The 13,796-nt window shown below is 40.5% G+C and overlaps 1 protein-coding gene across 1 annotated transcript in view; it reads right to left on the bottom strand.

Annotated features, from left to right (window-relative positions):
• OSBPL6 (oxysterol binding protein like 6) overlaps positions 1-13,796 on the bottom strand; it is a 206,101-nt gene that overhangs the window by 20,923 nt on the left and 171,382 nt on the right. Inside the window, exons 13-14 of the mRNA XM_029910556.1 lie at positions 6,268-6,375; positions 1,876-2,013 (exon numbers count right to left, since the gene is read on the bottom strand). Of these exons, the coding sequence (XP_029766416.1) occupies positions 1,876-2,013; positions 6,268-6,375 (246 nt within the window). The remainder of the gene's footprint in view (positions 1-1,875; positions 2,014-6,267; positions 6,376-13,796) is intronic.

The raw sequence follows: 13,796 nt of genomic DNA, 5'->3' as shown, positions 1-13,796 counted from the left end.
CTTCATCTGTAGATCTCAAAGTGCTGAAAACAATTACATTAGCTGGGGGATGGTTTCTGGAGGAACCTCCTGTGAGCAGCTTAGGTTATAGATTCTAGCCCTTGGGGACTGAAAACTGACAATCCAGGGCCTTGAGATTAGGCAACGTAAAGAAGAAAATTATGGTTTTTCCTGTCTCCAAAAGGGGTTAAAATAAACTATTTATTTTGATAGCAAGTCCAATAATACAGTCAAAGAAGAGTCTTTTTTTTTTAATTAAGGGCAGATTTTCCAAAGAGCTAAGCACCCAGCAGCTCACTTGAGATAAATAACAAAAACACTGGAGGCCTTTGCATACTTACAATCTTTAGAGATTTGTTCCCTTTGCTAAATCTGACAGCAGCCTAGACTATGTTTCACCTGGTGGAGCTGTGGGATCTCCACTGTGAAGCCTATGAAGTTATTTCAGCTGGCACTCAAATTGCCTTCAATGGAGAAACTAGCTATTTTCTTCTTTTATTAAAAGATGCTTTTACTCTCAGCTACTTCCAGCCTTACATATGGCAGCGGGTAGTAGAATACAAAAGAGTTTTAAGTGTCCTGTGTCTCTCTTCAGGGGTGCTTTAGTCTGTGTCATGTTAACATTTAAGGCTCCTCACAGCAGATGCTCTGACTGAGGTTGAAGTAGAATCTGCAGCTGCTGGTTTCAGAAAACAATTTGAAGGTCTTATTTGTCTATACATCCTAAGGGGCAACAGTGTTTTTATATGTTTTAAATGGATTGAAATTATTGTTTTTTTTTATTTTAATTTCAAGGTACCAACTATGGAAACATCCAGTTGGGGAATTCACTCTCTGAGCTAGATGGTAGTCTTGAGAAATCTGAGGAATCAGCACCCTGCAAAGACGCTACTGCTCTCCTAGGGAGTGTGGGTGTTCAGGGCAAGAAATCTGCCACTTGCTCCCAATCCTTTCACATCAGGCAGTGGCTATGTAACAACAGGATGTTGCTCCCTCCCCTGAAGTGTGAAATCACTTTTCCTTGTGTGGTGTAGTGTAGGGTTAGGAAAGTGAAGCCTGAAAAGGTGTACAAGTGCAATGCAACTTAACAGCAGGCAAGGAAACAACAGGGGACTGGAGAGAAGAGGATTGTTGTAGCTCTTAAAGAATGTGGATGCAAACTTTATCAACAGGGATGCTATTTGGAAAGATGAAGTGATTCCATTTAGAAATTCTACAATAGCACTTTTAAAAAGCCATAGTTAAAAGCACATGATTATCCACAAAAACCACAGTAGGGGATTTAGAGACACTGTATAGCACAAACAGAAGAAAAATTAAAGGGAAGTTCCACATGCCACTCACGCAAGCATGGGAGAATTCTGCAGTGCAAATCCTCAGCACACCATTCCAAACGCTATGTAAATATCTGGAACAACCCAGGAGAGTTAGGGATGGCAGCATTATTCTGTGGCCTGAACTATTCCTGTCTGCTTTAGTTTGCAGTTTGAACAACCCCCTTGCCCAGTTTTCCAGATACTACCAGTCACAGATAGTGACTTTGCGTAATTTTTCTTTTAAATTCAGATGGTTTCATCCAGATTAGTGGCCACCCACAGACACACATTATGGATCCCTTCCATCTTACCCTTATATAGAGATTTACATTGGCTAGCAAGGATATATACCAAATACACTGCACTTCTACACAATAATTCTAATTGCTGTGGCTCTCCATGGAACACTTAAGAGTCTCAGGTTTACTTGTCATTGCTACCTCAGAACATTTCCTAATTAGGGTCAAAGTTTCATTCGGTAATTGTTGTCTTATACTATCTGATCCCATGGTTATTAAGATTATTGACAAACAGCACATGACACACTGCCATGGCCTACCTCATTTTCTGATGAGCTTGCCGACAAAAGCACTTCCTGTGCATCAAAGAATTCAGAGACAGATTCGGACATAGAGAGCCTGCTCTCATTAGAAACTTGCTGAGACAATGGGAGATTAACATGGATTTGTTCACCAGTCTGCAAACAAAACAAACATAAGGATGTAAAATGCTATTTCTAATACACCAAAACTGTGCATACAAGGTAAAAGATGCAGCGTAGGAAAAATTATCCACGTGAAACACTTATTTGAAGTACGTATCTGGGCCAACATTTCATAGAAACTTGTGTACAATTAATAAACGTGACTTGAAATATTACAAAAAATGTAGTCCTCTGAATAATTACACATCCATAAAAAATAAGATATAGTCCTTCATTGGATCCCTATTCAGAAGCAGAAGTAAATAAGCTTCAGTAGTGTATATAATCATGGATCTGGATTCTGTACCCAGAGGAACAGCTTTGTGGACTTCTGTTGTATAGTGCTAAAGCATTTCAATCATGAGCTCCAGAGATGTTTGGGGTGGAGACATTTTTCATAATATTTTTCATTAACCAGCATGGGAACTAGCCTTGCTACAATTAAAACAAAAAATGGCTTAAAAGGCTGGGGGATTATTTTTAATTATTATTTTCAAATTAATGCCCCTCTTAATTCCAGTAGTGACAAAATAACCTCTTGAAACATGGCTACGTTCAGAAAAGTGATTACTGAAACTTCTTACTCCATACAGCAGTTCCCTGTGTGTACTCTGAGTCATACTGGGATTACTTCAGATAACAATAAATGATTATTGATATTAGCACCAAAGAGCCAATACAGCTAAGGAGAATGAGCTGGTATGGCTTGAATCAATATAATTGTACACTACAGGATAGACTACTATTTCCACGGGACAACCCGGAGAGAGGGAGAAAAAAATTCAGAGAGGTTTTCCCTATATCATACCATTGGGGTGGAGAGAGGAGTGGGGATTGCTCCACTGTGGAATGAATAGAGGATTCTCTCCCACACTCCCCAGATACTTGCTAAGATACATAGTGGAGACTCTGCAGAAGACCAGAGCCAGCATACAGAGGCCCTGTGACTCCACGCAAGCCCTTCCCGCTCCTTCTATCGCTCTCCCAAATCTCTAGCATTGTGGCTCCATTGGTGCCATCTAGCCCAGGCTTCCTCCACAACCAGCTGCCCCCCAAAATACTCCCTTAAAGGAGGTTTCCACAGTGTGGCGAGACTGCACAAAAATTATCATCTCGTCCTCGTGTGATGGTTCTCAGACCTACAGAGCAGCCTCTATGGCATCTGGGAAAAGGAGGTACATGAACACAGGTTATAATTAATGATGATGATACCTGAACAAGAAAAGGGCCAGCTTAACACTCAGCTTCCAGGCGGAGCTTCCAGGGCGGGCATTTAGAAAAATATATACACCTCTACCCCGATATAACGTGAGCCGATATAACACGAATTCGAATATAACGCGGTAAAGCAGTACTCGGTGGGGCGGGACTGCACACTCCGGCGGATCAAAGCAAGTTCGATATAACGCGGTTTCACCTATAACGCGGTAAGATTTTTTGGCTCCCGAGGACAGCGTTATAGCAAGGTAGAGGTGTATTTACTTTTTAATTGTGTGCATTTGATGCAGTACAGAAGCTGCTTAGATACAATACATATGGGACCCAATGAAACAATTCCTGTTCAGAGTACAGGTGCACTCCTTACTAACCTCAGCACAGAAACCCTGAAAAAAATTTTGTTGACATGTTAGTCTACACAAGCTACTAATACTGTAACACTATTTTATAAAGTTGTCTCAATTTGTACAATAGTTAATTATAAATATAAAAAGTATAGGTTAAACACCATTTTTTCACCACTGATGTTTGGGGAAATGAGTGTTTAAGTGATGGGGCTTTTGTGAGCTTGTTGATGCTTTATGGTGTTTGACTGATCATAACCATCAGAGGGGACTAGTTTATTGTTGTTATTTATATAAGAAGGCCATTAAAGTTTTAAAATTTTGTGCGGACTGTACTTTTTTCCCTCTAATTAGTATAATGCACCAGAGCCAAGTATAAGTGCTGAAGAAATCAAATTAAACAAAGTATTAAATGTTTATAAATATGACAAAATGTGAATACTTCTTTCTAAACTTGATTTAAAAAAATACTGTGGAGTGCATTCTCAGAAGCATAGCCTGCCTTCACCAGGAACAAATGTCACCTGGGCAATGAATTGCTGCAATAATTTGAATAGCTGGAGGGGCAGCTGCTCAAATTTTTGCATATAATTCATTTTTGGGGTACAAAAATGCAGGTGCAAACAGGGAGGACACATATTAGCCTGATTGAAAAATATACCCACATTGCACATACATTACAGAGTGATGAAGAGGAGTCAAATTCAGACTTGGTGAAACAGGTCCAACTCTATGAGCTCCAATAGTCAAGACACATTTATGACAAAATATATGTGTATATATTGAAAAGTAATAACTAAGTAACATTAATGTTAACCAACAAAAACAAAATAAAAAGAATTAAAGAAAAGTCTGTGTTAAGGCTCTAACTCCAGACCGTTGTGCCTTTCCATTGTTGGACACGTGATCCTCCATCTACAGATTCCACAACGCTGGATTCCAATCAAACTGTATTTTGGACTTTCCAAAATCAAACACACAAATAACTTAACATAGATTTACACTATTCTTTCTTGTTGGGAAAATAATTAGGAGACAAATGGTACCTTAATTGAAATGGCTTGACACATCTAAAAAACAAGTTTCTGAATGGAAATGCCGGATGGAAAACATACTGGTGAAATACCAACACAGACAACGATAGACACACAACATTAATTTGTAATTTTTGATATATAATCATAAATGCCCAAATTCAGATCTATTCTTCTTGTGAAGTAAACTGAACTGCCATTCACACAAATACTCAATAGAGGGTATTTTTTGTTGACTGAGGATAGAGAGGCAGTAAGGACCAGATCTGGCAAACACTTACTGCCAGCATAGTGCTTACTTTGTTCTGTGATCCCCTTGACTTCACTGTGATAAATGCAAAGTAATGCACATTGGAAAACATAATCCCAGCTATACATACAAAATGATGGGTCTAAATTAGCTGTTGCCACTCAAGAAAGAGATCTTGGAGTCATGGATAGTTCTCTGCAAATATCCACTCAACATACAGCAACACTCAAAAAAACTAACAATGTTAGGAACCACTAGAAAACGGATGGATGATAAGCCTGAAAATATCATAATACCACCATATGAATCCATGGTATACCCACACTTTGAATACTGTGTGCAGTTCTGGTCATCACACCTCAAAAAAGATATACTAGAATTGGAAAAGGTACAAAGAAGGGCAACAAAAATGTTTGAGGGTATGGAACTGCTTCTGTATGAGGAAAGATTAAAAAGAATGGAACTTTTCAGTTTGGAAAAGAGACGACTAAGAGGGAATATAATAGAGATCTATAAAATCGTGAATGGTGTGGAGAAAGTAAATAAGGAAGTGTTGTTTACTCCTTCACATAACACAAGAACTGGGGTCATTCATTGAAATTAATAGGCAGCAGGTTTAACACAAACAAAAGGAAGTACTATTTCACACAATGCACAGCAATCTGTGGAATTCAGTGCCTGAGGAGGTTGCGAAGGCCGAAATTATACAGGGGTTCAAAAAAGAGCTAGTAAGTTCATGGAGGATAGCTCCATCAACAGCTATTAGCCAAGATGGTTAGGGATGCAACCTCATGCTCGAGTATCACTAGCTTATGACTGCCAGAAGCTGGGAATGGATGACAGGGAGTGGATCCCCCAATGATTGCCCTGTTCTGTTCATTCCCTCTGAAGCACTTGACATTGGCCTCTGTTGGAAGACAGGATATTGGGCTAAATGGACCACTGGTCTGACCCACTATGGCCGTTCTTATGACCATCTACAGTAATAAGCACCATGCCCCATAAGCATTTGCAGGACTGGGCCCTGATATACTGCAAGCAACCAAGATACAGTCATTCTCAGGTACTCATCTGGTTACATAAAAATACAATAGAATCTCACTAATTCCCACTTCACTAAACCACATGCAATAATTTATACTCAAAATCAGTGAGGTCTCTCCCTTTCTCAGCAGAGGTTTAATAGCAGAGTTCTCCAGTGAGATCTCACATTGCTGAAACTTCACTGCTTTCATGAAAGATACTCCAGAATATATCCTCCTTGCTTTTTATATATAAATGTGCTTGTTCACTTGCATGCCAATTTGCAAAATTCAGTACATTTGCACAAGGTCTCTCAGTTATTAGTGAGAATTAGCTAGGTTCGATTGTACACTAATTCCATTAAAGGCTAAAGTCTTACCTCATCAGGACTAGGGATAATATTTACACTGACAACCTGATCACAAATAACAGACTCAGAATGTATTCTGTTCAAGCGACTCCTTAGTTCAGCATTCTGGTTGAGAGCCTTAAAATAAAAATTGCACATTTAATTTCAAATTAAAAAGCAAGCATAAAACAGAGCAAAAAAAGAGCAGCTGAACTACATACTTCCCAGAAGTGTCCTAATAAATTACAGAATCTCTTTAGCTGCATTTTTACACCCTTTCTGGCCATCAGGTATGTGATTCATATTGCTATTTTTTTCCCTTTGATTTTAGCAATTTTCACGTTAAGGAGAATGATGTTCTTCCATAACACACCAATGGTATTCTGCCCAGCTTCGTTCTCTGTGTAGCTCAAAGTGTTTGGGAAATATACCAGTGGGTTATGCATATTCTGAAAAAGGGGTGTGAAAAGAGCAAGGAAGAATGAAGCTGCATCAGATTACTAAAGGGATACCCCCTCCTTCCCACATGCCAAAAGAGGCACCACTTGTGTTACAGCTGTGAGGCAGGTACTGAGCTTGGGCTGCCAGCATGAAGAGCAAATCAGAGGAAACAGCTAACCCTAATGCAAAAACAGAACAGTTGGCTCATGATGTGATTTTCAAAATACTCACATTAAGGGAAACATACAATGCATACACAGAAACATTAGTGTCAACTTATTCACAGCCCAGGGCGAACAAGGTCTTTACAGATAAATACACAGATAAGATTCTTGCTCCAAATGGTTCACACTCTATATAGACATAGGATGGGGAGATGGGATGCAACAGGAAGTAGCAATAAAGTTAGTTCATATATTGTAATTCCACAATTTTTTATTTCAAGTTTTCTTTCTATTTTCATTTCCTATTGTCTATTTTGTTAACACATTCTGAAGAGAGGATTAGGTTGTACAGATCTCTTGGTAGTTGTGTGCTTTAGGAGGGACTTGAGGGGGGTCAGGAAAATGTTCCAGGAGAAGACAATGACACAGAAAAGGCATGGAGACAAGACCAAGAAGTCACAAAGGATATGTTTACACTGCAATTGTCTACACATGCCAGCTGACAGGGCTCCAGCTAAGGGGCTATTTAGTTGCTATCAAGCTCTGGGACCCTCCCACCTCGCAGGGTCCTAGAGCCCAGACACCAGCCCAAGCCCGAATGTCTACACCACAATTAAAGAGCCCCTTAGGTATAAGGTGCAATTAGACACCCACAGCTGGCCCATGCCAGCTGACTCAGGCTCAGGGGCTGTTTGATTTCAGTGTAGACATTTGGGCTCAGGGAACCTCCCACCTCACAGGGACCTAAAGTCCAGCCCAAACCTGAGCCCGAGCCCAAATGTCTAGCGATTCTCAATATGTGGTCCACGGACCCCCACTATGCCTAAGGGGTCCACAAAAACGTAGACTGAAAACTAATTCAACTATATATACCCAGACAATAGATTTCCAAAGGGGTCCAGCACCTCCATTCAAAATTTTTTAGGGGTCTGCAAATGAAAAGTGGTTGAAAAATCACTGGTCTACATCACTATTAAACATCCCCTTCCTTAGCCTGAGCCTGAGTCAGCTGGCATGGGCCAGGCACAGGTTTTTAATTGCAGCGTAGACGTACCCTTACCCTGAGCCACTCGAGCCAAAGTCAGCTGGCAAGGGCCAGCCACGGGTTTTTAATTGCCGTGTAGACATACTCAAAGGGGCGATTAGTTGTGAGTCTTTAGTGGCGCAAAAGGGGCAATATTATTATTTTTGTTGTCTGATCTCAGCTCATCTGATGTAGGAATCTGCACTGTTCTCTAGTGTCCAAATCCTTCTCCTATTGAAGTCAACAGAATTTTGCAATAAGCACAGTGACAGAAGGGTCAATAGAATTTCGCTAGTGCAGTAACAGAACTCTTTTATTCCTGATTTTTAAAGTAATTAGTTGTATCTGATGTGTGGCTGTTCTTGTTTTGTTTTTTGTTCGAGGCATTCTGTTAAGCTGCTACTAATCAAGACAAAGGAAAATATTACAACTAGGCAGAGGCGGATTAGGGGTTTGTGGGGCCCTGGGCCAGAGCAAGTGGGGCCCCTCCCCACTCCTTCCACCTGCAGTCTCCCCGGCCTGTCCGGCGCCCGGAGCAGTCTGGAGGAGCCCCAAGCCACGGCCGGCCAGGGCAGAGTCCTGAGCCCAGGCTGCCCAGAGGAGTTCTGAGCCCTGACATGGCCTGGCCCCAGGGCTGCAGTGGGGAGCATTAGCGAAGGTTTGGGGGAGGCTTACCTCTCCCAGCCTCCATTACCCGCCACCCATGCACTGCATTAAACACCACTTTAGAAAAAACAGCTCTCCATGTTCAAATCACAATGTTTTACAGTTAGAGCTGGGTGAAATTTTTCAGGCAAATATTTAATTCACCAAAATATACAGTTTGGGGGCAACCAAAACTTTGTGTGTCAAACTCAGCAAACAGTTTCAGTCAAGAGAAAAAGTAAAAAAATCGCATTTCTATCATGTCAAAATGAAACATTTTGATTTGTTGTTTCAAAATTTGCCTAAATTTAATTTTTTTAAATGATTTAAAAACCAAAAATGAAATTAAACATTTTGTGTCAAACTAAACATTTCAGTTGACCCAAACTGATCTTTTTTGTCAGTTTTTCTTTTCACTGAGAAAATAAAAAATGTTGTTGTTTTGGGTCTACCTGAAACTAATCTATTTTTTGAGTTTTTGGTTCGGCCACGAAACTGAAAAAATCAATTATTTGTATAGTTCTATTTATAATATATGCTGGATGGCCAAAATACAATCCTTGCACTGAATAAAAAGTGTTCATATGCATTTCCCCCTTCATACAGTAGCAGTTGTTCCACAGTATCACAGTGACAGTAGATTCATTTGCTCCTGGCTGTTCCCTCTGCCTGCCTTTATCTCCTCTCACCTTTACTATAAACTCCCTTGTCCATGGCCTTCCCAACCCCCAGCTCTCTACACACCAGTATGCACAGATTGTTGCCACCCATCTTTCGTCATACACCAAAAGTACAACCACAGCCCTGAACATCTCCACTGGCTACTCATTTATTTCAGGATCCAGTTCAAAACTGCCTTCATTGTTGTAAACAGACATTCCAAGCTTCCTCAAATTCCTTGACTCTCACTGCTCTTCTCCCATTTCCCTCCCTTCTCTAGTACTAACCTCGTCATCTTTAACCCCTTTGACATACTCCAATGTTGTTGCACAAGCCTCACCCTCCTCAGCTCCTGCATCTCATGTCTAATCTCGGATGAAAAATCATCATGTATCTTTTCTCCACTGCCAGCACTGCTTACTTTCTCTCTCCCCGAGACACAACATTTATTTAAAAGAAAACTCCAGTTCTCTCTCCTTCCTTCCCTCTGCCCACACTGAACACTACTCAGATCTGCAGCAAAGTCAAATAAAATTCATTATTTTGAACTAGCATTATCGTTAACAAAAGAGAGAACATTTTCAACCTCTGCTATGGCTGCGGCTCTCGCTGATCTTGTTCCATGATGGCTGCAATTTTCTTACTAACAGTTAGGGAGTAAGAGAAATGAGGACAGGATGGAACTCATTCTGCATTGCAGTCAATGGGACAAGCTCGGGACTGAGCACCATTTTAAAGTAAATTTCACTTTATTAAAAAAAATGCCATGTATTTTAACTGAACTTGTTTGTTTTTTCCAATGCTAGCTAGCTGTCAGGAATTTCAGGTGTAAGATAGTCTACTCCATTGTCCCTGAGAAATGGTGCATCTCTCATCTCTGTCCCTTTTCCCTAATTCTTTTGGTTCATATGGTTCTCAAAAATCTTTTCCTGGGACACCCCCTCACCCATAACCCTCTCTCATCTAGCAGGATCTAGCCAAGACCCACATTCTCATTTAGCAATATGGGAAGAGTAGGGTAGACATGACCCCCATGTTGAGAACCCATGTTTATTCCACCACGCCATCAGACCTCATCTCTAGACACCAACTACCCTCTGAGAAGTCATCTGGTGAGTGTCCTGGCAAGGAGAACAGATGTGCACCAATTCTCAGTTTGGGAGGTGCTGGTTATTTGGAAAGTTGAAACTTCAATGTTTATTTCTTAAATAATATTTGCCATTTTTACTTTTACTACAGTATTTAAAACTGCCCATACAATTTTTGAAAAAGAAAAACCCTTGGCTTTCTCTAACTCGCCAACTGTATTATTTAATCTGTTTCAAACTATAATTGTTGCAGTTTTGGAAATGTGATCAATGGGCTGAGTGAAAATTTGAGTTAACAGTAGCTTGCAACACTGTTGCTGTCAGTGCTAGGGAGTATATGTGCATTGTTTGGAGCTTAGAGGATAATGCATACTGAAATTAACACTGAGGGGGATACTCTAATTTTTAACTGCTGATTTTGATTATTTCTAGTGACAATTTCGGATCATGAGAGACTATCTAAAGATACAGTTATCTGGAAAATGACTCTTTTAGAAATCTATATAAATTTCCTCCATTTTGAAATATGGCATATAAAAATGCACTGAAGAAATGTGCATTATCCAAGCTCCACAGAAGCGAAGAACAGTTATCTAGCCTGGGCTGTTTCTAGGGTGACCAGATGTCCCGATTTTATCGGGACAGTCCCGAACAGTCCCGATTTTGGGGTCTTTTTCTTATATAGGCTCCAATTACCCACTACCCCTTGTGAAAAATCGGGACATTTGCTGTCTGGTCACCCTAGCTGCTTCTGTCTGTCTATCTTAGTTTTGTACAGCTGCTCATCACCGTAGTATTTGAGTACATTAAATAGATCCACAACAGCAAAGTCACTAGTGGACTTCACAGAGTCTCTGACTTCTGTCTTTTCAGGTTATACAACACTCAGTTTGGGTTAGTGGATTTGTATATGGGTTTTTTTGGAGCAGGCAGATGGGGCCATAAAAAGATGGGGAACAGAGGTAGTTGTTGTGAATGTCATTCTGGTTATGGTGGAGGAGCTTTCCTATGTAGGGAAGAAAGTGACTAAAGAGATAGACCAGGAAAGAGTTTCGCTGAGTATTTTACTTACATGTACATTTCAGTAATACATTACTATCTTAAACAAAAATTAATCAAAAAGCAAAAACAGTAGCAAAGTTTTCAAATATCTAGTCTCATATAGGGTTTCATACAAAGGCCAGCTCTGCATTCAAAACCTCCTGCCACACTGCTTTGAAACACTGCTCTCAAACAAAAAAACTGCCATGTCTGTCTCAGAGTTAATCCCATACTCACACACAATGAAGTCCTGTTCTAAAAACTCGAGTGATGGGTCATTTAACGCCAGTCTTCTTGGCAAACTGTCTAAAGGGAACCAACCTCAGGTTGGAGTGAATTTATCATCTAGGATTCTTTGGATGAACAATATTCTAGGATCCTCCCAATATATATGAAAAGAATCTTTGCCCTCATGACAATAGTTTTGCAACGTGGCAATGAATCTGTAAATCAGTATCACAATCAAGTACCTGTTAATGATATGAAAGAGTGTTCTGACAGTAGCTATTTGCATCTTCTGACCCATGTCAGAATTGTTGATTTAAACAACAGTATTATTAGCTTCACATCTTTCACTATTTTTATCCCTAAACAGTCTCACGTAAAATAAATCAAATGTATCCTTGTTGTTAAATTATGTAAACTAGGTTATTTGGGCATTTTTATGAAAAATTTTAATAGACAAAGAATTAATATCTGAAAATTAGACATTCTAGATTTACAGTGTCTACTTTTCAGACTGTCTCTTATTTACACTGACATAGCCCAAGCTAGAGTCTATATATGAGTATATGCTGAATGCAGACTGATAAAACTGATCCATTTGAAACAATTAATCTGTATCATAGAATCATAGGACTGGAAGGGACCTCGAGAGGTCTTCTAGTCCAGTCCCCTGCACTCAAGGCAGGACTAAGTATTATCTAGACCAGTGGTTCTCAAAGCCAGTCCGCCGCTTGTTCAGGGAAAGCCCCTGGCGGGCCGGGCTGGTTTGTTTACCTGCCATGTCCGCAGGTTCGTCCGACTGCGGCTCCCATTGGTCGTGGTTCACCGCTCCAGGCCAATGGGGGCCGCGGGAAGGGCGGCCAGCACATCCCTCGGCCCGCGCCCTGACAGGTGTTTGTCTAACCTGCTCTTAAAAATCTCCAATTACAGAGATTCCACAACTTCCCTAGGCAATTTATTCCAGTGCTTAGCCACCCTGACAGTTAGGAAGTTTTTCCTAATGTTCAACCTAAACTGCCTTTGCTGCAATTTAAACCCATTGCTTCTTGTCCTATGCTCAGCGGTTATAGAGAACAATTTTTCTCCTTCCTCCTTGTAACAATCTTTTATGTATTTGAAAACTGTTATCATATCCTCCTTCAGTCTTCTCATCTCCAGACTAAACAAGCCCAATTTTTTCAATCTTCCCTCACAGGTCATGCCTTCTAAACCTTTAATCATTTTTGTTGCTCTTCTGTAGACTTTCTCCAATTTGTCCACATCTTTCCTGAAATGTGGTGTCCAGAACTTAACACAATACTCCAGTTGAGGCCTAATCAGCATGGAAGAGAGCGGAAGAATTACTTCTTACGTCTTGCTTACAACACTCCTGCAAATACATCCCAGAAGAATGTTTGCTTTTTTTGCAACAGTGTTACACTGTTGAATCATATTTAGCTTCTAATCCACTATGACCCCCACATCCTTTTCCGCAGTACTACTTCCTAGGCAGTCATCTCCCATTTTGTACATATGCAACTGATTGTTCCTTCCTAAGTGGAGTACTTTGCATTTGTCCTTATTGAATTTCATCCTATTTACTTCAGACTATTCCTCCAGTGTGTCCAGATCATTTTGAATTTTAATCCTATCCTCCAAAACACTTGCAACTCCTCCCAACTTGGTATTGTTCGCAAAATTTATAAGTGTACTCTCTATGCCATTATCTAAATCATTGATGAAGTTATTGAACAGAACTGGACCCAGACCTGATCGCTGCGGGACCCCACTTGATATGCCCTTCCTGTGTGAACCACCACTACTCTTTGGGAACGGTTTTCCAACCAGTTACTCACCCACCTTATAGTAGTTCCATCTAGGTTGCATTTCCCTAGTTTGTTTAAGAGAAGGGTCATGCGAGACAGTATCAAAAGCCTTATGCTTTATCTACACCAGCACTTTTGTTGGTAAAACACACTCCTGACCAACAAAAGTTTCACCAACAAAAGTGCCTGTGTGACAGCGCTATGTCAGCAGGACGCTCTCCTGCCAACATAGCTACTGCCACTCATTGGGGGTGGTTTAATTATGCCGGTGGGAGAGCTCTTTCCTCCTGGCATAGAGGGGCTACACAGGAGACCTTACAGTGGCACAGCTGTGCTGCTGCAAGGTCCATAGTGTAGACATAGCTTTACTAAAGTCAAGATATACTACATCTACCGCTTCTCCGCTATCCACAAGGCTTGTTACCCTGTCAAAGAAAGTACTAGGTTGTTTTGACATGATTTGTTC

This window comes from Terrapene carolina, unplaced genomic scaffold, assembly GCF_002925995.2.
Source record: "Terrapene carolina triunguis isolate 2854851 unplaced genomic scaffold, T_m_triunguis-2.0 Scaffold62, whole genome shotgun sequence".
NCBI classification, from domain to species: domain Eukaryota; kingdom Metazoa; phylum Chordata; order Testudines; family Emydidae; genus Terrapene; species Terrapene triunguis.
The sequence above is the reverse complement of the archived record's forward strand: the minus strand, read 5'-3'. Positions and strand labels throughout refer to the sequence as shown.